Raw genomic sequence first — 20,691 nt, 5'->3', positions numbered from 1 at the left:
AGAGGAAAATCACCATCTCCCCGTATCACACAAAGTTATATTATTCTCAGTGGTATTTTCTTTTGTTTGCTTAACTGTGACTCTTGTGTGTTAAACCCTCCTGAAGTATCCTCGACAGTTACATTTTACAAATGAAGAGACGGTGTTATTAAGGAAAGGTGACCAATCTCATCTTTGTTATTTCAGTCCCTGTTCCACCTGCCCGTGTTCCGCAGATTGGTACTCAACTACTGCCTGTCTGAGCGAATCCTGGAGAAGTGTAAGAGCCACTCGGTGAGTGTTCAATGGAGGGCCAGGAGCCCTGAGGAATAGAGTAGGGAACCTTTGGATCCCAGAGACTGAAGAGTCAGTGGAAGGCTGGCTGGTGTTAGAGAGGAAGCTAGACTAGAGGGTTATAGAGTGTGCATAAAGATGACGTGTAACACTCTATGCTAACTTCCTTGAATAAGCATTGATAAACCATTTATAAACGGTGTACATGTTATAAGCAAATGTTATACACATGTAAATACATTTTTAGAGTTTATATTTGCTCGTGAAAGTTGGGCTGAACAACTCCTTTGCATATAGAGATATTGTTGAAAACTGTAAAGGGTTATGCAGGTTTTCCATTGCAGCTCTGTGAAGTGAGAGAAGCCTAACATATGCCTGTGTTCTCAGGACAAGAGGAACATAGCCTTCATGCAGGAGCTGCGCTGTCTCTTTGCCCTCGTGGTGGGCTCCACTCGCAGGTTTGTGGACCCGTCTGCTGCCGTAGAGCTTTTGAGAGAGGCTTTCAGATCCAGTGAGGCCCAACAGGTACACGCTGAGGCCCAACAGGTACACGCTGAGGCCCAACAGGTACACGCTGAGGCCCAACAGGTACACGCTGAGGCCCAACAGGTACACGCTGAGGCCCAACAGGTACACGCTGAGGCCCAACAGGTACACGCCCACTCCTGTCAATGCGTACACACACTTGGGTCATTGCCACGACTTTACAACAACTACTGTGTATACGTGTTCATTCTAGGATGTGAGTGAGTTCACCCACAAACTCCTTGACTGGCTTGAAGATGCCTTTCAGCTGGCTGCCAATGGAAAGTAAGTCATATATGCACAGAGCACATAAAGTACATATTGTCATAGCTAACTAAGATGCCATAGCTACAGTATTTTTTGTTGTTGTTGTAGTTGGTTCAGCTAGTGTATGTGACATTGACATTCCATAAAATCCTGTTCCAGTATTATCTCTGTATTGAAGTACAGTACGTCAGATATTGAGTTGCTTGAGGTATGAACGTGACATCTTATCTTCAGCAGCCTGGAAGATAAAAAAGAAAATCCAATGGTTCAGCTTTTCTATGGGACATTTGTGGCAGAGAGAACACATGAGGGTAAGTATAGAATGAACATTTTAATTTTGGTTATACATACTATGGGGCCTCAAGTATTTCCTAATCACATGAGCTGATCAGGAAAAACTCAAGTTATTAGGCTATGACTCTTTTCACTATCAAAGGCTATGACTTTTGTCATAACCTGATATAGCCTTTAACTAGGCCCCAGAGATTTTCCTGCGGAGGTCCCATCGTGAAGAAAAACTCCTGACCCTTCTTATTCCATCAGTATTTTTTTCTATCAATTCATATTGATGTTTTACCATGTTTAGGCAAGACCTTATCCAACATCGAGCAGTTTGGCCAGTACCCCTTACAAGTGAACGGTTTCAACAACTTGGAGGAATGTCTGGAAGGTGCCATTGTAGAGGGGGAGATTGAAGCCCTCCATCCGGATCAAACCGTTTCATCTGGCAGCAAGGTGAGCATACCAAATTCCTAGCTTTATGTTTACTTTGTATGTTGTGAATGTTAAGCCAAATCTAAATGTTAATGTAATATACACTACCGTTCAAAAGTTTGGGGTCACTTAGAAATGTCCTTGTTTTTTGAAAGAAAAGCACATTTTTTGCCCATTAAAATAACATTAAATGTATCATAAATACAGTGTAGACATTGTTAATGTTGTAAATTACTATTGTAGCTGGAAATGGCAGATTAATAAAAAAATTGAGTATCTCCATAGGCGTACAGAGGCCCGTTATCAGCAGCCATCACTCCTGTGTTCCAATGGCACGTTGTGTTAGCTCATCCAAGTTGATCATTTTAAAAGGCTAATTGATCATTTGAAAACCCTTTTGCAATTATGTTAGCACAGCTGAAAACGCTTGTCCTGATTAAAGAAGCAATAAAACTGGCCTTCTTTAGACCAGTTGAGTATCTGGAGCATCAGCATTTGTGGGTTCGATTACAGGCTCAAAATGGCCAGAAACAAATAACTTTCTTCTGAAACTCGTCAGTCTATTCTTGTTCTGAGAAATGAAGGCTATTCCATGCGAGAAATTGCCAAGAAACTAAAGACCTCGTACAACGCTGTGTACTACTCCCTTCACAGAACAGCGCAAACTGGCTCTAACAGAATAGAAAGAGGAGTGGGAGGCCCCAGTGCACAAATTAGCATGAGGACAAATATATTTGAGTGTCTAGTTTGAGAAACAAAAAACTCACCTGTCCTCAACTGGCAGCTTCATTAAATAGTACCCGCAAAACACCAGTCTCAACATCAACAGTGAAGAAGCAACTCTGGGATGCTGGCCTTCTAGGTAGAGTTGCAAAGAAAAAGAGATCTCAGACTGGCCAATAAAAGGAAAAGAAAATATTAAAATGGGCAAAAGAACACAGACACTGGACAGAGGAACTTTGCCTAGAAGGCCAGCATCCCAAAGTTGCATGGAATAGCTTTCATTCCTCAGAACAAGAATAGACTGACGAGTTTCAGAAGAAAGTTATTTGTTTCTGGCCATTTTGAGCCTGTAATCAAATCCACAAATGCTGATGCTCAAGATACTTAACTAGTCTAAAGAAGGCCAGTTTTATTGCTTCAGCACAACAATTTTCAGCTGTGCTAACATAATTGCAAAAGGGTTTTCTCATGATCAATTAGCCTTTTAAAATGATAAACTTGGATTAGCTAACACAACGTGCCATTGGAACACAGGAGTGATGGTTGCTGATAATGGGCCTCTGTACGTCTATGTTGATATTCCATAAAAAATCTGCCGTTTCCAGCTACAATAGTCATTTACAACGTTATAAATGTCTACACTGTATTTCTGATCAATTTGATGGGATTTTAATGGACAAAAAAATATATATATTTCAAAAACAAAGACATTTCTAAGTGACCCCAAACTTTTGAATGGTAGTGTAGATATACATAGAAATGTACAGTATATGGGAATATTCATGTGGGTGGGAATTCTATGTTTCAGAGATGGTTCTCAAAGTTACCACCAGTGTTGACCTTTGAACTGTCCAGGTTTGAGTTCAACCACTCGTTAGGACGCCCAGAGAAGATTCACAAGAAACTGGAGTTCCAAGAAATCATTTATATGGACAGGTGAGCTGCTTGATATTAATTTGTGGAAAACCTAAAACTGTGTACACGACCAGTCAAAAGTATTAGAACATCTCACAAAGACACTGCGGTTTGAACCAAAAATCTCAAATTGGACTCATCAGACCAAACGACAGATTCCCACCGGTCTACTGTCCATTGCTCGTCTTTCTTGGCCCAAGCAAGTCTCTTCTAATTATCGGTTTAGTAGTGGTTTCTTTGCAGCAATTCGACCATGGAAGCCTGATTCACGCAGTGTCCTCTGAACAGTTGATTTTGAGATGTGTCTGTTACTTGAACTCTGTGAAGCATTTATTTGGGCTGCAATTTCTGAGGCTGGTAACTCTAATGAACTTATCCTCTGCAGCAGAGGTAACTCTGGGTTTTCCATTCCTGTGGTGGTCCTCATGAGACAGTTTCATCATAGCGCTTGATGTTTTTTGTGACTACACTTGAAGAAACTTACAAAGTTCTTGAAATATTCCGTATTGACTGACCTTCATGTCTTAAAGTAATGATAGACTGTCGTTTCTCTTTGCTTATTTGAGGCGTTCTTGCCATAATATGGACTTGGTCTTTTTCCAAATAGGGCTATCTTCTGTATATCACCCCTACCTTGTCACAACACAGGCTCAAACTACTTTAGATTGGCTCAAACGCATTAAGAAGGAAAGAAATTACACAAATTAACTTTAAACAAGGCACTGTTAATTGAAATGCATTCCAGGTGACTACCTCATGAAGCTGGTTGAGAGAATGCCAAGAGTGTGCAAAGCCGTCATCAAGGCAAAAGATGGATATATATTGAAACTTTTTTTTTTGGTTACTACATTATTCCATATATTTAATAGTTTTAATGTCTTCACTATTTTCTACAATGTAGAAAATAGTAAATATAAAGAAAAACCCTTGAATGAGTAGGTGTTCTAAAACTTTTGACCGGTAGTGCATGTGTTATAATATGTATCTAAACATATACACTGCTCAAAAAAATAAAGGGAACACTAAAATAACACATCCTAGATCTGAATGAATGAAATATTCTTATTAAATACTTTTTTCTTTACATAGTTGAATGTGCTGACAACAAAATCAAACAAAAATGATCAATGGAAATCAAATTTATCAACCCTTGGAGGTCTGGATTTGGAGTCACACTCAAAATTAAAGTGGAAAACCACACTACAGGCTGATCCAACTTTTGATGTAATGTTCTTAAAACAAGTCAAAATTAGGCTCAGTAGTGTGTGTGGCCTCCACGTGCCTGTATGACCTCACTACAATGCCTGGGCATGCTCCTGATGAGGTGGCGGATGGTCTCCTGAGGGATCTCCTCCCAGACCTGGACTAAAGCATCCGCCAACTCCTGGACAGTCTGTGGTGCAACGTGGCGTTGGTGGATGGAGCGAGACATGATGTCCCAGATGTGCTCAATTGGATTAAGGTCTGGGGAATGGGCGGGCCAGGGCAGTCCATAGCATCAATGCCTTCCTCTTGCAGGAACTGCTGACACACTCCAGCCACATGAGGTCTAGCATTGTCTTGCATTAGGAGGAACCCAGGGCCAACCGCACCAGCATATGGTCTCACAAGCGGTCTGAGGATCTCATCTCGGTACCTAATGGCAGTCAGGCTACCTCTGGCGAGCACATGGAGGGCTGTGCGGCCCCCCAAAGAAATGCCACCCCACACCATGACTGACCCACCGCCAAACCGGTCATGCTGGAGGATGTTGCAGGCAGCAGAACATTCTCCATGGCGTCTCCAGACTCTTTCACGTCTGTCACATGTGCTCAGTGTGAAAATGCTTTCATCTGTGAAGAGCACAGGGCGCCAGTGGCGAATTTGCCAATCTTGGTGTTCTCTGGCAAATGCCAAACGTCTTGCACGGTGTTGGGCTGTAAGCAAACCCCCACCTGTGGACGTCGGGCCCTCATACCACCCTCATGGAGTCTGTTTCTGACTGTTTGAGCAGACACATGCACATTTGTGGCCTGCTGGAGGTCATTTTGCAGGGCTCTGGCAGTGCTCCTCCTTCTCCTCCTTGCATAAAGGTGGAGGTAGCGGTCCTGCTGCTGGGTTGTTGCCCTCCTACGGCCTCCTCCACGTCTCTTAATGTACTGGCCTGTCTCCTGGTAGCGCCTCCATGCTCTGGACACTACGCTGACAGACACAGCAAACCTTCTTGCCACAGCTCGCATTGATGTGCCATCCTGGATGAGCTGCACTACCTGAGCCACTTGTGTGGGTTGTAGACTCCGTCTCATGCTACCACTAGAGTGAAAGCACCGTCAGCACTCAAAAGTGACCAAAACATCAGCCAGGAAGCATAGGAACTGAGAAGTGGTCTGCGGTCACCACCTGCAGAACCACTCTTTTACTGGGGGTGTCTTGCTAATTGCCTATAATTTCCACCTGTTGTCTATTCCATTTGCGCAACAGCATGTGAAATTTATTGTCAATCAGTGTTGCTTCCTAAGTGGACAGTTTGATTTCACAGAAGTGTGATTGACTTGGAGTTACATTGTGTTGTTCAAGTGTTCCCTTTATTTTTTTGAGCAGTGTATATTCATTTGAAGAGTTTATTCCCAAACGCTACGGTATGTGATATACTGTATGAGGTTGTTTCACTTTGTGCATTCATTTTCAGATAGCTAACTGTATGTCACTCTGAATAAGAGCATCTGCTAAATGACTAAAATGTCAGTGTTTCACAAACAGATCTCATATTACTATATTGATTATTATTTTATTTGTTTAATTATTGATGTCACAAATGTGTCATTTATACCGTTCTTAATATATTTAATATAATATATAAGTAGTTATTTGTTACATTTGACTGTGTAAAACCTAGCAATACTACTTTATTTTTTCTCAAAAAACATATGTTTCTCTGAAATTAAACCTTCAACTGTCATTGAACAACCTCATGCCTTGATTAGATAGTGAAAAAAACACACCAATCTCTTTCATAAATCCTTTAAATAAAAGCTCATTTACCATCGTTTCTGAAGATGGAAAAATAGCTTTTTGGATAGAAACTCTTCAAAGATATTGAGTACCAGCATGCATTTACAGTAGACTGAGCATTGTATTACATTGTAATGATGATACTGTAATTGGGGAATCAGAGTCAAACTCTTATTGTGGTAAACTAAGTTTACTGTATGCAAACAGATACCTTCACAAGAACAATGAGCAGACCCACAACAGGAGAGGAGAGGTGAAGCGACTGAAGGAGCATCTTACGGTCCTGCAGCAGAAACTGGAATGGTGAGTTTACTATTGAGTTTACTGTTTGTAAAGCAGTGTGGCACAACAGGTACACGCCAATACACATTTTGGAGGACAACTGTGCTCTTTTAGCTAATCATTTTTTATTGAAGAATTCACTGATGACTGCACCAGGATGGAGACCTCCAAATGTGTCCACTAATAGTGAATAAACCATGAGTTAGTAGAAAAACGGACGTACACACAGTGTTTCTCTAATATGAGTATTTTGATTCACGTAGGAAATGTCCTGCTCGTGAATCATGACTGACATTTTTTTAAATGAAATCAGTTTGTCACCAGTTTACCATGAGTTCAACCTTTTGTCTCCTTCTTTTTCCAGCTACAGAAGATATGGCTCCGGGCCGACAAATTATCCCCTGGCAGACATGTTACAGTACATGTTGGAGTTCGCCTGCACTAAGCCCACCAGTGTGTCCCCTGCTGAAGACCCGAGGCTGGCTGCCTATTCCCCCATTCCCCCCAGCAGCAACCCCCAGCACACAGACGCCAACCCTGACGATACCAGGCAAGGACCTCTGGGACAACTGTCTCAATTGTCAAGACTATGTGTACATGTAGATGTTTCTAGTTCTTACACGATATCTAGTCCTGTCACGACTTACCGGTACTCCTTATTAGTCAATGTGACAGCAGTGACAGCTGCAGTCACAGAGTAAACACTTTGATGTGTTCCTACCTAGAATGTCAGTGTGAAGTCAGTCAATTCAGGGGATAATTGAAAATCAATGAATACAATGTGAAAATCCAAGTAAAAAATGATGGGTAATATTAAAATGATTTCTGATATGAGATTTACCAAATCGCCCCTGTAATGTTTTACCTGTTAGCCTATGTATAGTACATCACCCACTCTGTCTTCTATGGATGCCAACCCCATTTGTTGACATCTTGCCTTTCCTCTGTGGGTCTCCTCAGTCAGTGTCATGAGCCAGGAGACGCAGGCCCGTCCGACAGCTCCACCTGTCAGCAGAAGCACTCCTCGAGCCAGAGGATGCCCATCTACAAGCCCTTCACCCAGTGCAGACCCCCCATGGATGCCCCACCTCATCCCGCCCCCCACAGTGTGACAGAGGAGGAGCTGCGCTTCGTCAAGACCTGCCTGCAGCGCTGGAGGACAGAGATGGAGAACAACATGGACGGTACGGTCACTTACACCTGGATTCACTAATGATAACCTCTCTGCAATTGGGTTCAAGTTGAAATGTATTGTTGTCCATTACAGCCACTCTCGGTAAGATATGCATAGCACGGGCAAAGTGTGAACAATGGATCTTCTACATCCTGTGACATTTTCACTTGCAAATAGCCCTTAATTTCTGTGATAGCTCTGTAGTGATTGCGAGATTCTCTTCCATGAGAGCATGTTGACCTGTTTAAACATGATTTGATGCATTATGTGGTAATACTCATTTACTGTACATATCTAGTGATAATTCTTCATTTGGATGTATATTATGAGCAGACAGCCTACCCTAGCTGTCAGTCAGTTATCCCAGAGAGAGAGAGTGTGTGTGTGTGTGTGTGTGTGTGTGTGTGTGTGTGTGTGTGTGTGTGTGTGTCTGGCCCGGCCCCAGGTGCACTGCATTGATCTGTGTGTCTGTGTCTCGGTGCTCAGAGCTAAAGGCCAGCATCGACAGGGTCAGCCAAGCGCTGGAGGGCATGTACTCGGATAACCGTCTGTGTCAGGTAAGATCCCATCTATCTGACAGTCCATGTCAGGTTAAAGCATGTGATACACTAATAGAACTTTGTTAGATTGAACATGTGTCACAAGCATTGCATAATGATTCATCTCGGAACCCAGAACCAAATCTTGTCAGGTACTCGATTTGGCATTATGTTACCGCTCTGTCACAAGAGACAATAATGATTCATGGTTTTTGCTAAAAACTTTACTTTTCTAGTCCTAATCTCTTGTTTGATGTGTGCACATGCCAATACAGAAAGTTTCTCTTGTTTTGATGTGTGTGAAGGTTCCGTACAGGCTTCACGCTGTCCTCGTCCACGAGGGCCAAGCCTTGGCCGGCCACTACTGGGCCTATATCTACGACCACAGCAACCAGTGCTGGATGAAGTACAACGACGTCATCGTCAGCGAGTCCTCCTGGGAGGAGCTGGTCAGGGACTCGTACGGAGGCATGACCAATGCCAGCGCCTATTGTCTCATGTATATCGACGACAGGCTGCCTCACCTAATTGCAGGTACCTGTATCCCTCCCCATTCTCCTGAGAAAGGAGTTATGTTTGCAAGGTGAACATTTTCATGTACAGTATATTGTGAAGTGAGCACTCAGTCTGTTTGACCTGAAGAAGATCCGTGTTGGATCGAAACGTTGTCAATATAGGTGGTAATTGGGAGCAAATTCATTGTGCAGGCCTTTCTGTTCTCTTCAGGTATCCTTAGGCCAGCACCTTCATTTTTGAAGGATGTGTGTATGACCACAAACTGAACTAGCGATGTATGCCAGGGACCAAAAACATGAAGCCAGTCATGCTCAGCTAAATCACTTTGGACTGCAACGTCGGAAATGTTTTTGTGTCAACATGTCACAGTGCTGTTTATATATGGTGCCTTTGGAAAGTATTCAGACCCCTTGACTTTTCCCACATTTTGTTTCAGCCTTATTCTAAAATTGATTAAATAAATAAAAATATTCAGCAATCTACACACAATACCCTATAATGACGAAGCGAAAACGGGTTTAGAAATGTTTGCAAATGTATAAAAAAGGCAAAGATGAACATAGCAAAGTACAGAGAGAAATCTTGATGAAAACCTGTTCAGGACCTCAGACTGGGGTGAAAGTTCACCTACGACTAAGCACACAGCCAAGACAATGTAGGAGCGGCTTCGGGACAAGTCTCTGAAAGTCCTTGAGTGGCCCAGCCAGAGCCCGATCTTGAACCCGATCGAACATCTCTGGAGAGACCTGAAAAGAGCTGTGCAGCGATGCTCCCCATCCAACCTGACAGAGCTTGAGAGGATCTGCAGAGAAGAATGTGGAACTCCCCAAATACAGGTGTGCCAACCTTGTAACGTCATACCCAAGAAGACTCGAGGCTGTAACCACCTGCCAAAGGTGCTTCAACAAAGTATTGAGCAAAAGGTCTGAATACTTATGTGATGTTTTTTATATATATATACATTTACAAATAAATCAAAACATTTTTTTTCTTTGTCATTATCGGTTGTTTTGTGTAGATTTGAGGATTTTTATAATTTTTTATTATAAATTTTAGAATAAGGCTGTAATGTAACAAAATGTGGAAAACGTGCAGGGATCTGAATACTGTCTGAATGACCTGTATATCTGGCCACACCTCTACTGTATACCTGCTATATCTGTGCACACTGTAACTGTTGCTCAGGATGTATACATAAATACATTCATGAATATCCAATTCATAGCCTGAACAGGTGTTTTTTTTTCCATAATGTTTTTTAGTGTGTTTTGCTTGTCTTTTCAGGGTATGCTGCTTAGTTTATGTTACTATTGAATGTGATCAGTTAGCTCATTGTGATGTTGTTTATATTCATGATCTTTCTGTCCACAGAAGACACAGATGACGAGACGGGCCAGGTCATGCAGGGCATGGATTCTCTGCCATCCATCCTCGGGCGCTACGTGCGCGAGGACAACCACTGGTTCCAGCAAGAGCTCAGGGAGTGGGAAGAGCAGTTATACCAGCCGCCACAGCAGGCGCCGGCCGCTCCCACAGCAGCCTCCACCTCCACTCGTGTTCCCAGTGGAAAAAAAGACAGGGCAGCAGAACCAGTCCCCCAACCTGGACCTGCCCAGGAACCCACTGGGGAGCAGGGACAGGAACCAGAGGCAGAGTTGGCTGTTAAACCGGCAGTAGAATCTGAAAGTCAGTCTGGACATCAATTTATACGGCAGGGTTACATGATAATGCTCTTTGAGGGTGGCGGTGTTTGTTGGGTTTTTGGCCTTGTCTTTTAGTCAGATACTGAATGATAGGGTCACCACATTTGGCCAAGCCCTATTGTCCCTGTCTGTCTACCGATGGGGACAAATCAATTTCCCTCATCATAAAATGTATCAAATGTATTAAATTCAATTGTTCAATTAAGCACTAGCACATATTTCAGATCTGTTCTGACTATTGTTGCCTGTTCCATTCATGGTCCTTGTCCAGTTTCAGAGCCTGTCCCAACAAGCCAGCCCCAGTCCCCAGTACCTGTGTCCCTGGAGAACGCTGGCAGCAGCCCAGAGGAGAGCGACCACCAGGCTGTCACGCCAGAGCCCTGCCAACATACCAGCGAGGACAAGGAGGGGCAGCAACACAGTCAAGTGGGCAGGGTGAAAAGAGGGGTCTGGGGTTGTCATCTGAGCACCAATTGAATATCGGTCACATACTCTTATCTAGGCCACGTACACATATAGACCTAGGCCTATATCTCTTACTGTTGCATAGTGATAGCTTCTGCTACTAGATGTTTTGGGAGCGAGTCATGCAGTTTTATTTAAACAACATATTAGAAAGTTAATCTCAGAGTTATTGTTTATCTTTTAGACAGTGGCTAAAGGCAGCTGTGTTTACCACTGGGCTAACCTACCTATCTTGTCTGAGTTTTAACCAAGTCTTTTGTGAGATTGTACTTGTGAGCTTAATTTTTGTTTTAGTAATGCCATTGTCATGCTAGATGTGTTGTGACTGAACAGATTTTGTAGTTAGTATACCCCAAGTGTTTGGCCAAAGTTCTTTTCCCCACATCCCACCCCCTCCCTGGAGGCGATACGGCCTTAGCAGCCAGTCACTGCACACCCTCCCCCGGTCATCCCAGCAGCATTCCACACAGTCAGTTGGTTTACCACTGGGGGTTCTTGCGGACACTGTCAGGAGGACACAGGAGCTGTGGCCAGTCTTTAAGTAGAACAGGAGCTTTTTATTCCTCTTACTGTACTTTACGGTTGGTTAGTTGGAGAGAGTTCTGGCGTATTAAAAGGGGGATCAGTTGTACATCTGAATGCATTCAACTGAAATGTGTCTACCACATTTAACCCAACCCCTCTGAATCTGAGAGGTGCGGGGGGCTGCCATAATCATCATTCACGTCTTTGGTGCCCGGGGAACAGTGGGCCAGAACACTCAGGGGCAGAAGGACAGATTTTTACCTTGTCAGCTCTGGGATTCGATCCAGCAACCTTTCGGTTACTGGCCCAACACTCTAACAAGCCGTAGGTTGGTTGATTGGACCGATGCTCTTTTTCAGGCCTGTGAAAATGCTTCTTATGTGGCTGTTGTCAACATTGCGTAACAGCAGCATTTTGTGATTGTGTATGAAGCAGAATGGGTGTTTTCCTGGTTGCTCTTTTTTGTCTAATTTTTTGGTAGAAAGTTGTCCAAGTAGTATCAGTAGTATCTGAATGTTATGTTTACCCACCTTATGTTAAATATAACTGTAATCCGCTTGGCGTGTGTCACATTCCATTACTTGCCGGACAGACTACCTGCCTGTGCAAACGGCAAACGTATTCATAAATGGTGTACATACGACCTCTAGTGGTGAATGTATATAGTCCTGAATGAATCCCAATGTGGTGAAGTGCTTTTGGTTTTGTTTATGGTCATTCCATTATTTTAATAATCCAACTATGTTAATGCACAGTAAATGTACATTTTACGACTCAGTTTGTCAATCAAAAGGGGATCCAGTCAGAAAAACCGTTCTATTTTATTTAAATTATATATGCTGCAATTAAGCTTTTTATTGTGTAAGCATAATAATAATTTTTGTTTGGGAGAGGTGACACCTTTTTTTATTATCAGACAAGTACCAGACAAGAATGCATGTTAGGACTCTATATGCCTTAGACTTGGCATTAACCAGCTAACTTGATCTAACTTAATGTCAACTTCATATGCCCAGCAGCTCCCCCCACCACAGTTTCCCAGCCCTGCAGCAGAGATGAATGGCCAGGCCCAGACTGCAGCTGTGACCCATGACCCCTCCACAGAGTTCACCACTGAGACCGACAGCGAGACTGGAGTCAGAGAGGCAGGGGCGGAAGCTGCGGCAGCGCCCGACACCCAGGCAGACAGCGAGGATGGTCAGGACGCCCTGCCGGAGCCTTGTCGCCGGCAGCAGCAACCAGAGAACGTGGTGTTGGAGGTGGAGATCCCCAACGTGGGCAGGATCCTGGTGCAGGCTGACAATGACGGCTACAATGAAGAGGTAGAGAGTCGCCCCATAAATAATTTAAATAAATACACTGCCTTCAGATAGTATTCAGACCCCTTGACTTTTCCACATTCCTCTCGTCAATCTACACACTATACCTCATAATGAAAAGCAAAAACAGTTAAACATTTTTTTTGAAATATTACATTTACATAAGTATTCAGACATTTTACGTAGTACTTTGTTGAAACACCTTTGGCAATGATTACAGCATCAAGTCTTCTTGGGTATGACTCTACAAGCTTGGCGCACCTGTATTTGGTGAGTTTCTCCCATTCTCCTCTGCAGATCCTCTCAAGCTCTGTCAGATTGGATGGGGAGCGTTGCTGCACAGCTGTTTTCAGGTCTCTCCATAGATGTTCGATCGGGTTCAAGTCCAGGCTCTGAATGGGCCATTCAAGGACATTCAGAGATTTGTCCCGAAGCTACTCCTGCGTTGTCTTGTCACTTGTAGGGTCGTTGTCCTGTTGGAAGGTGACCCGTCTCCCCAGTCTGAGGTTGTGAGCACACTGGAGCAGGTTTTCATCAAGATTCCTCTCTGTACTTTGCTCCGTTCATCTTTGCCTTGATCCTGACTAGTCTCCCAGTCCCTGCAGCTGAAAAACCTCCCAACAGCATGATACTGCCACCACCAAGCTTCACAGTAGGGATGATGCCAGGTTTCCTCCAGATGTGACACTTGGAATTCAGGCCAAATAGTTCACTCTTGGTTTCATCAGACCAGAGAATCTTGTTTCTCATGGTCTGAGTCTTTAGGTGCCTTTTGGCAAACTCCAAGTGGGCTGTCATGTGCCTTTTACTGAGGAGTGGCTTCCGTCTGGCCGCTCTACCATAACGGTCTGATTGGTGGAGTGCTGCAGAGATGGTTGTCCTTCTCCCCTGTCTGCTCAGTTTGACCTGGCGGCCAGCTCTCGGAAGAGTCTTGGTGGTTCCAAACGTCTTCCATTTAAGAATGATGGAGGCCACTTTGTTCTTGGGGACCTTCAATGCTGCAGAAATGTTTCGTTGCCCTTCACCAGATTGTGCCTCCACACAATCCTGTCTCAGCTCTATGGACAATTTCTTCGACCTCATGACTTGGTTTTTGCTCTGACGTACTGTCAACTGTGGGACCCTATATGGACAGGTGTGCCTTTCCAAATCATGTCCAATTAATTGAATTTAGCACAGGTGGACTCTCATCAAGTTGTAGAAACATCTCAAGGATGATAAATGGAAACAGGATGTACCTGAGCTAAATTAAGAGTCTCGTAGCAAAGGGTCTGAATACTTATGTAAATAATGTATTTCTGTTTTTTATATTTCAGACAGTTTTAAAAATATATATAAAAACCTGTTTTGGCTTTGTCATTATGGGGTATTGTGTGTAGATTGCTGAGGAATATTTTATTTAATCCATTTTAGAACAAGGCTGTAATGTAATAATGTTGAAAAAGTCAAGGGGGCTGAATACTCTCCGAAGGCACATATATAAATCCAACTCCGATACTTTGAAAGCATGCTGTTCCGTGGTCGATGACTTCTATTGATTATTGGTTAGAAAATCATTTGGATACATTTTGGGCAATGCCACTCTTTTGACTGTTGCTTCAATTTATAATACGATCGTTTGCATCAATCCAATGAATGGATACAGCATTCATGACTCCCTGAAAGATGCATCATTGCTATAGTAGTTTACTTGTGCATGGCCTCGCTCTAATGCCCATTCTTTGTACTTCTCTGTGGTTCTGTGTTTCAGATGATGCTCACTCCAGCTATGCAGGGAATCATTATGGCCATAGCCAAAGCCAGACAGGCATTTGACAATGAAGGCCCTGAGGCTGGCCTCATCAAGGTAAAGTCATTTGTGCAACCTCACTAGTCTATGTCCTTCTACCATGCTATACTTGTAAATATTCTGTCAGTCTCCTCTTGTAGAGACAGATGTATGTACATTAAGGGGAGAGGTAGAGTCTTGGCAGACATTCCATGTAAATATTCTGTCAGTCTCCTCTTGTAGAGACAGATGTATGTACATTAAGGGGAGAGGTAGAGTCTTGGCAGACATTCCATGTAAATATTCTGTCAGTCTCCTCTTGTAGAGACAGATGTATGTACATTAAGGGGAGAGGTAGAGTCTTGGCAGACATTCCATGTAAATATTCTGTCAGTCTCCTCTTGTAGAGACAGATGTATGTACATTAAGGGGAGAGGTAGAGTCTTGGCAGACATTCCATGGGCAGTATATTTTGCAGTTCATAAACCATGTGCCATGGAATCGGTACATCAAACATCTCCCAACTATTTTGCTTCCTGTATGGCGCAGCTGTCAATTGTTTGGTCCTTAAATGAAACTGGTATACTTTTTTTATTTCTCACAATTTTCTTTAGCCAATTCTGGCCTTTAATGCAGGAGCCAACAGACAAGTTCCTTACCTTCTCACCCTTTCCACTTGCCTGCCTTCTCCATTTTTGCAGTAATGCTGCAATTAGTTGTTTGTAATTTTGGATAGAGCAGACAATTTTTTTGTTAACTGCATGTGTGACACAACTCCACCAGTCCTATTTATGATATAATTTATGAAGATTATACCATTTTTATAAATGTTTTTCAAAAATAATGTTTTTTTTAAATCAATTTATATTTTTCTGTTTAACCATAATATTTGTTGTAATATTTGTTCTGTCTCTTTCTGGTGGATTAAACTGAAAATGCAACCAACTTTCTATTGCTTGTTATAAAAATAGTGATATTTTGGAGATTATTTCAATTTCAAATAACCAAAAGTGAGAGGTAGTAATCTGAATGGAGGGAAAAATGACATTATTGAACACTGAGTGAGTTGACAACTCAACCAAATTGAAATCAAAACTATACGTTGAGATGACGTCTATGCCCAGTGGGCTCTAACATCTCTCGCACCCCTATCCTCAGGCGTTCCAGGAGGAGTACTCCCGTCTGTTTGAGTTGTCCCAGGAGGAGACCACTGCCCAGCAGGACCCACGCCTGCACCACGCCCTGGTCTACTTCTTCCAGAACAAGGCGCCCAATCGCGTCATCGAGAGGACCCTGCTGGAGGGCTTCACCGACCGCAACCTCAGCTTCGACGACAGGTCAGTCAGCACCACTCTCTGACATGCGATGAAATGTATATTTAAAAACTTTTAAATGAGTTCATGTTTTGTCATTTCATTGTAAATTGTACATGCAATTCAGCTTGTTCCTGGCTATTTTTACAATTATTTGTTGAACAATTAAAAAGCATTTCATCAACATTATCAAGTTGACAGTATTATTCATAAGTTTATTTCTGTGGGGCAAATCATCACTTCCTGTGTAGGTCCATCAGTATCATGAGAGAGGCCCGCGCCAAACTACGCCTCATCAAGCCAGAGGATATGGATATGGAGGAATATATGGTATGTGTCAATAGCTAGGTTTCCCTTAGCCAATCTAAATCCAGCCTCCAGGGGCATAACTAACTTTCAACCAACCTTTACTGCTGATACTTTCTTTATTCTTGATTTTGAAGGTATTTGTCTTATAAATACCTGTTTTCAGTTGCAGGTGGAACTCGGGTAATGGGAGAATATTCCAAAAAATATAAAATCCACTTTTTGTTCCGAGTAAGAAATGCCTCTGGCATGTGTATAGATCTTTGTTTGTGTTGTTTGAGTCATACTGTGTGACACGCTGTCATTCTTCTACATGTGGCTGCGGAGCTTAGAAATGACTTTGGAAAGATTTTGGGAAATGCAAGATGTCCGGCAGCTAGAATGGCGCGGGAACCTCTCACTCTGTGCAAAAAGTAGATTTAATATTTTTCTGGTTATTGGAGTTCATTTTTAGTTGAAAATTGGCAGCCAGGCAACCGATCATCATGTCGCCAGCAGACACATTTTTACTGGCATAAAAATGGTTTAATGGAGTATGAATGATCACTACCTGTGGTGTTCCAAAATGTTGTCCCCACTGTTAAGCAGTTTGTTCCAACAATCATAAATAATCTAAGATCAGTGATTACTGGTCCTTTGTGTCATTACACATGTGGACCATTTGAGCTAAACACTATAAAATGCTTATTTGAGCATAAACCTACATTACACAGGCCTTGATGGATGGATTTATACCAAGACTCTGGGTAGGCTTTTTTCTCCATTGGAAATCAGACCAAACTTGCATTGATTGTGTCTGTGTGCTCTTCTCCTCAGCAATGGCATGACGACTACAGCCTGTTCCGGACAGTGTTTGTCTACCTGCTGACGGGCTTGGAACAGTATCAGCATGGAAAGTAGGTGTTGTCATGGCGACCGGGGCTCTGCCCCTACGTGATCAGCCTGTATGATGGTTTGAGTGAATGAGTGGGCTGACTGTCTGATGTGATGTCATCAGTGGGCTGACTGGCTGACATGGCGTGATATCATTGTGTTCCACCAGGGTGAGCGAGGCGCTGAATTACCTCAACCACGCCTACAAAGACAACACCATGCTACTGAGAAGAGGGGAGAAGAGAGGGGTGGAGCAGTCACTTATCGCACTTTACAGGAGGAGATGTCTCAAAGTGAGTGCTACTGATGATGCGGATACATCACTGTGAAAGACCTGGTTGTGAAGATTTGGGACATGAGACTGATATTGTCAGTTGGGAATATAAAAATCAATATGTATTAAAGGTTAATAAAATGGAGAATATGAAGGCTAAACTTCAGTGTGAGTGAAAGTTTCACAGGGCTGGAGTTAATAGCCCTGCTATATAGTATATTAACACTTTGTCTGTATATAGACCACTTATCTCTATACATTTTTATTTGGCTACAGATTGGTCATTTTGCATATGCTCTTATCCAAAAAGACTCCATAGTGACACTGTATATGCATATCCCCTCCCCCTTCTACCCTCTTCCTAGGAATTGAATGACAATGCGGCCACCCTGTTCAGGAGCAGCGAGGTGAGCGGCGTGGAGGAGGGCGTGATCATCATGAACGAGGCGGTTATCCCCTGCATGCACCTGATGAGCCGGCCGGACATGATCAGCCAGGAGGACCTGGACACAATGGAGGCTATCCGCAGCCACTGCTGCTCCTACCTGGAAGTGGACCTGGATGGTGAGGACAGAGGGAGGGGAAGAGGTTCTTACTGGGCTTTATCCAAGCTGTGCTAAATGTTTATCTACATCAACACTGCTGTCATTTGAAGATTTCACTAACACCTTACTTAAAGCTGAGAGGTATAATTGCGTTATTATAAGGCTTATAATTAAAAGAAATTCTCTCTGTCGCACATTTTCCTCTCATCTAATTTATCACACATCTTAACTGTATTTTACTCCTCTTATGGAAGCTCTGTTTTTCTCTTCCTCTCCCCCCTTCCTCTCATTCTCAGACTCCCTACAGTTAAAGCTGGGTGAGTTTCTGCCCAGGGTTCTGGACTGCTCAACAGAGAGGGTGGTCTTAAAAGATCCACCAACGGTGCGCTCCAAAGTGCCCCACGACTTGTGCAGCCGCCTGGCCGCCATCATGGAGTCTATCACCAACACCTCCGTGGTCGCTGTCAAGTAAGACCAAGGGGTCAGAGGTCAGCTTCTGAGATTAATGGTCAGGACAGGTACGCTAGCTGACGATCGCTAACGTTTTATCCTCATGTAGAGTTGGCAAACACTGGATTTTTGCATAGTAGTGCAAAGTAGTTTTTTTATATTACTTTTTAATGTGCTTTTGCCATATTTTCTAAATCAGAACATTAAGTAGATTCTGAGTGACTTGAGGCAGAGTTTATATTGTCATATGATACTCGCAGACACACCAAGAGGAGAGAGAGAAATGTCTATTATACATTAATAAGGTATTATTGCTTTGAACCTATTTAGGTATGTTTTAAGAAAGTGAAAACACAAGAAATAAGACTATTTTTTATTGTTAGATATTTTACATGTACCATGATACATTAGGATTGCAGTGAACAACAGGCTCTTGAAGATTTAGGTGTTTAGAAATTCAGCTTCCTTTGTCTTGTTTTGTATTTTCCTGTTTATATATGTAAGCCTTTCTTTCCACTCCTGTTTTCCACTTCTTGAAAACTGTGTTGACGCTCAATAAACTTTCAAACTTTCTGTTCTTCTTTTCTGCTTGATTTGCTCTCAAGTCTTCTTTTGTGCCTGACCCATTATTCAATCTATATTTCTGTCTTTCACCTTATAACACCCCTCGTCACCCCTCCACACACAGAGAAAACACTATCAAGAATTGAATGAACACTGTACATTGGATCTAGCATCCAACGTAAAACTTACAGTATGTATTGTACAGTGCATTCGGAAAGTAGACCTCAGACCGCTTGACTTTTCCACATTTTGTTAAATCATTTCTTTCCCTCATCAATTTACACACAATAGCCCATAATGGCAAAGCAAAAACAGTTAATTTTTTATTTTTTGTAAATGTATTACAAATAAAAACTGATATCACATTTACATAAGTATTCAGACCCTTCACTCAGTACTTTGTTGAAGGACCTTTGGCAGCGATTACAGCCTCGAGTCTTCTTGGGTATGACGCTACAAGCTGGGCACACCTTTATTTGGGAGTTTCTTCCATTCTTCTCCATTCTTCTTCTTCTCTGCAGATCTTCTCAAGCTCTGTCAGGTTGGATGGGGAGAGTTGCTGCAGCTATCTTCAGATCTCTCCAGAGATGTTCGATTGGATTCAAATCCGGGCTCTGGCTGGGCCACTCAAGGACATTCAGAGACTTGTCCTGAAGCCACTCCCTGTTATCTTGGCTGTGAGCTTAGGGTCATGGTCCTGTTGGAAGGTGAACATTCGCCCCAGTCTGAGGTCCTGAGTGCTCTGGAGCAGGTTTTCGTCAAGGATCTCTCTGTACTTTTCTCCGTTCATCTTTCCTTCGATCCTGACTAGTCTCCCAGTCCCTGCCGCTGAAAAACATCTCAACAGCATGATGCTGCCACCCCCATTCTTCACTGTAGGGATGGTGCCAGGCTTCTTCCAGACATTATGCAGGCCAGAGAGTTCAGTCTTGGTTATATCAGACCAGAGAATCTTGTTTCTCATGGTCTGAGTGTCTTTTGTCAAACTCCAGCGGGCTATCATATGCCTTTTACTGAGGAGTGGCTTCCCTCTGGCCTTTCTACCATAAAGGCCTGATTGGTGGAAGGTTCTCACATCTCCACAGAGGAACTCTGGAGCTCTGTCAGAATGACCATCAGGTTCTTGGTCACCTCGCTGACCAAGGCCCTTCTCCCCCGATTGCTCAGTTTGGCCAGGCGGCCAGCTCTCGGAAGAGTCTTGGTGGTTACAAATTTCTTCCATTTATGAATGATGAATGCCACTGTGTTCTTGGGGACATTCAATGCTGTAGAATTTTTCTGTTACCCTTCACCAGATCTGTGCCTCGACACAATCCTGTATTGGAGCTCTACGGACAATGACCTCATGGCTTGGTTTTTGCTCTTACATGCACGGTCAACTTTGGGACCTTATATAGACAGGTGTGTGCATTTCCAAGTAATGTCCAGTCAAGTTGTAGAAACTTCTCAAGGATGATCAATTGAAACAGTATGCACCTGAGCTCAATTTTGAGTCTCCTAGCAAAGGGTCTGAATACGTGAATAAGGTACTTCTGTTTTTGTTTTTTAAATTATGAACAAACATTTCAAAAACCTGTTTACACTTTGTCATTATGAGGTACTGTCTGTAGATTGATGAGGGGAAAACATTATTTCATCCATTTTAGAATAAGGCTGTATCCAGGGTT

The 20,691-nt window shown here is 42.9% G+C and overlaps 1 protein-coding gene across 1 annotated transcript; it reads left to right on the top strand.

The window, feature by feature from the left end:
• The first annotated feature begins 1,299 nt into the window (after positions 1 to 1,299).
• Positions 1,300 to 19,053, top strand: LOC135548710 (ubiquitin carboxyl-terminal hydrolase 28-like). Its single transcript, XM_064978565.1, has 18 exons — positions 1,300 to 1,376; positions 1,652 to 1,800; positions 3,311 to 3,438; positions 6,616 to 6,711; positions 7,055 to 7,240; positions 7,651 to 7,874; positions 8,351 to 8,421; positions 8,709 to 8,937; positions 10,291 to 10,605; positions 10,894 to 11,048; positions 12,632 to 12,934; positions 14,682 to 14,777; positions 15,858 to 16,036; positions 16,264 to 16,342; positions 17,135 to 17,214; positions 17,361 to 17,484; positions 17,831 to 18,029; positions 18,307 to 19,053. Exons 1-18 carry the CDS (start codon positions 1,328 to 1,330, stop codon positions 18,480 to 18,482), a joined length of 2,838 nt encoding a protein of 945 aa, XP_064834637.1. The 5' UTR covers positions 1,300 to 1,327; the 3' UTR covers positions 18,483 to 19,053.
• Positions 19,054 to 20,691: the final 1,638 nt, after the last annotated feature.

Source organism: Oncorhynchus masou, chromosome 11 (assembly GCF_036934945.1).
Source record: "Oncorhynchus masou masou isolate Uvic2021 chromosome 11, UVic_Omas_1.1, whole genome shotgun sequence".
Classification (NCBI taxonomy): domain Eukaryota; kingdom Metazoa; phylum Chordata; class Actinopteri; order Salmoniformes; family Salmonidae; genus Oncorhynchus; species Oncorhynchus masou.
The sequence above is the reverse complement of the archived record's forward strand: the minus strand, read 5'-3'. Positions and strand labels throughout refer to the sequence as shown.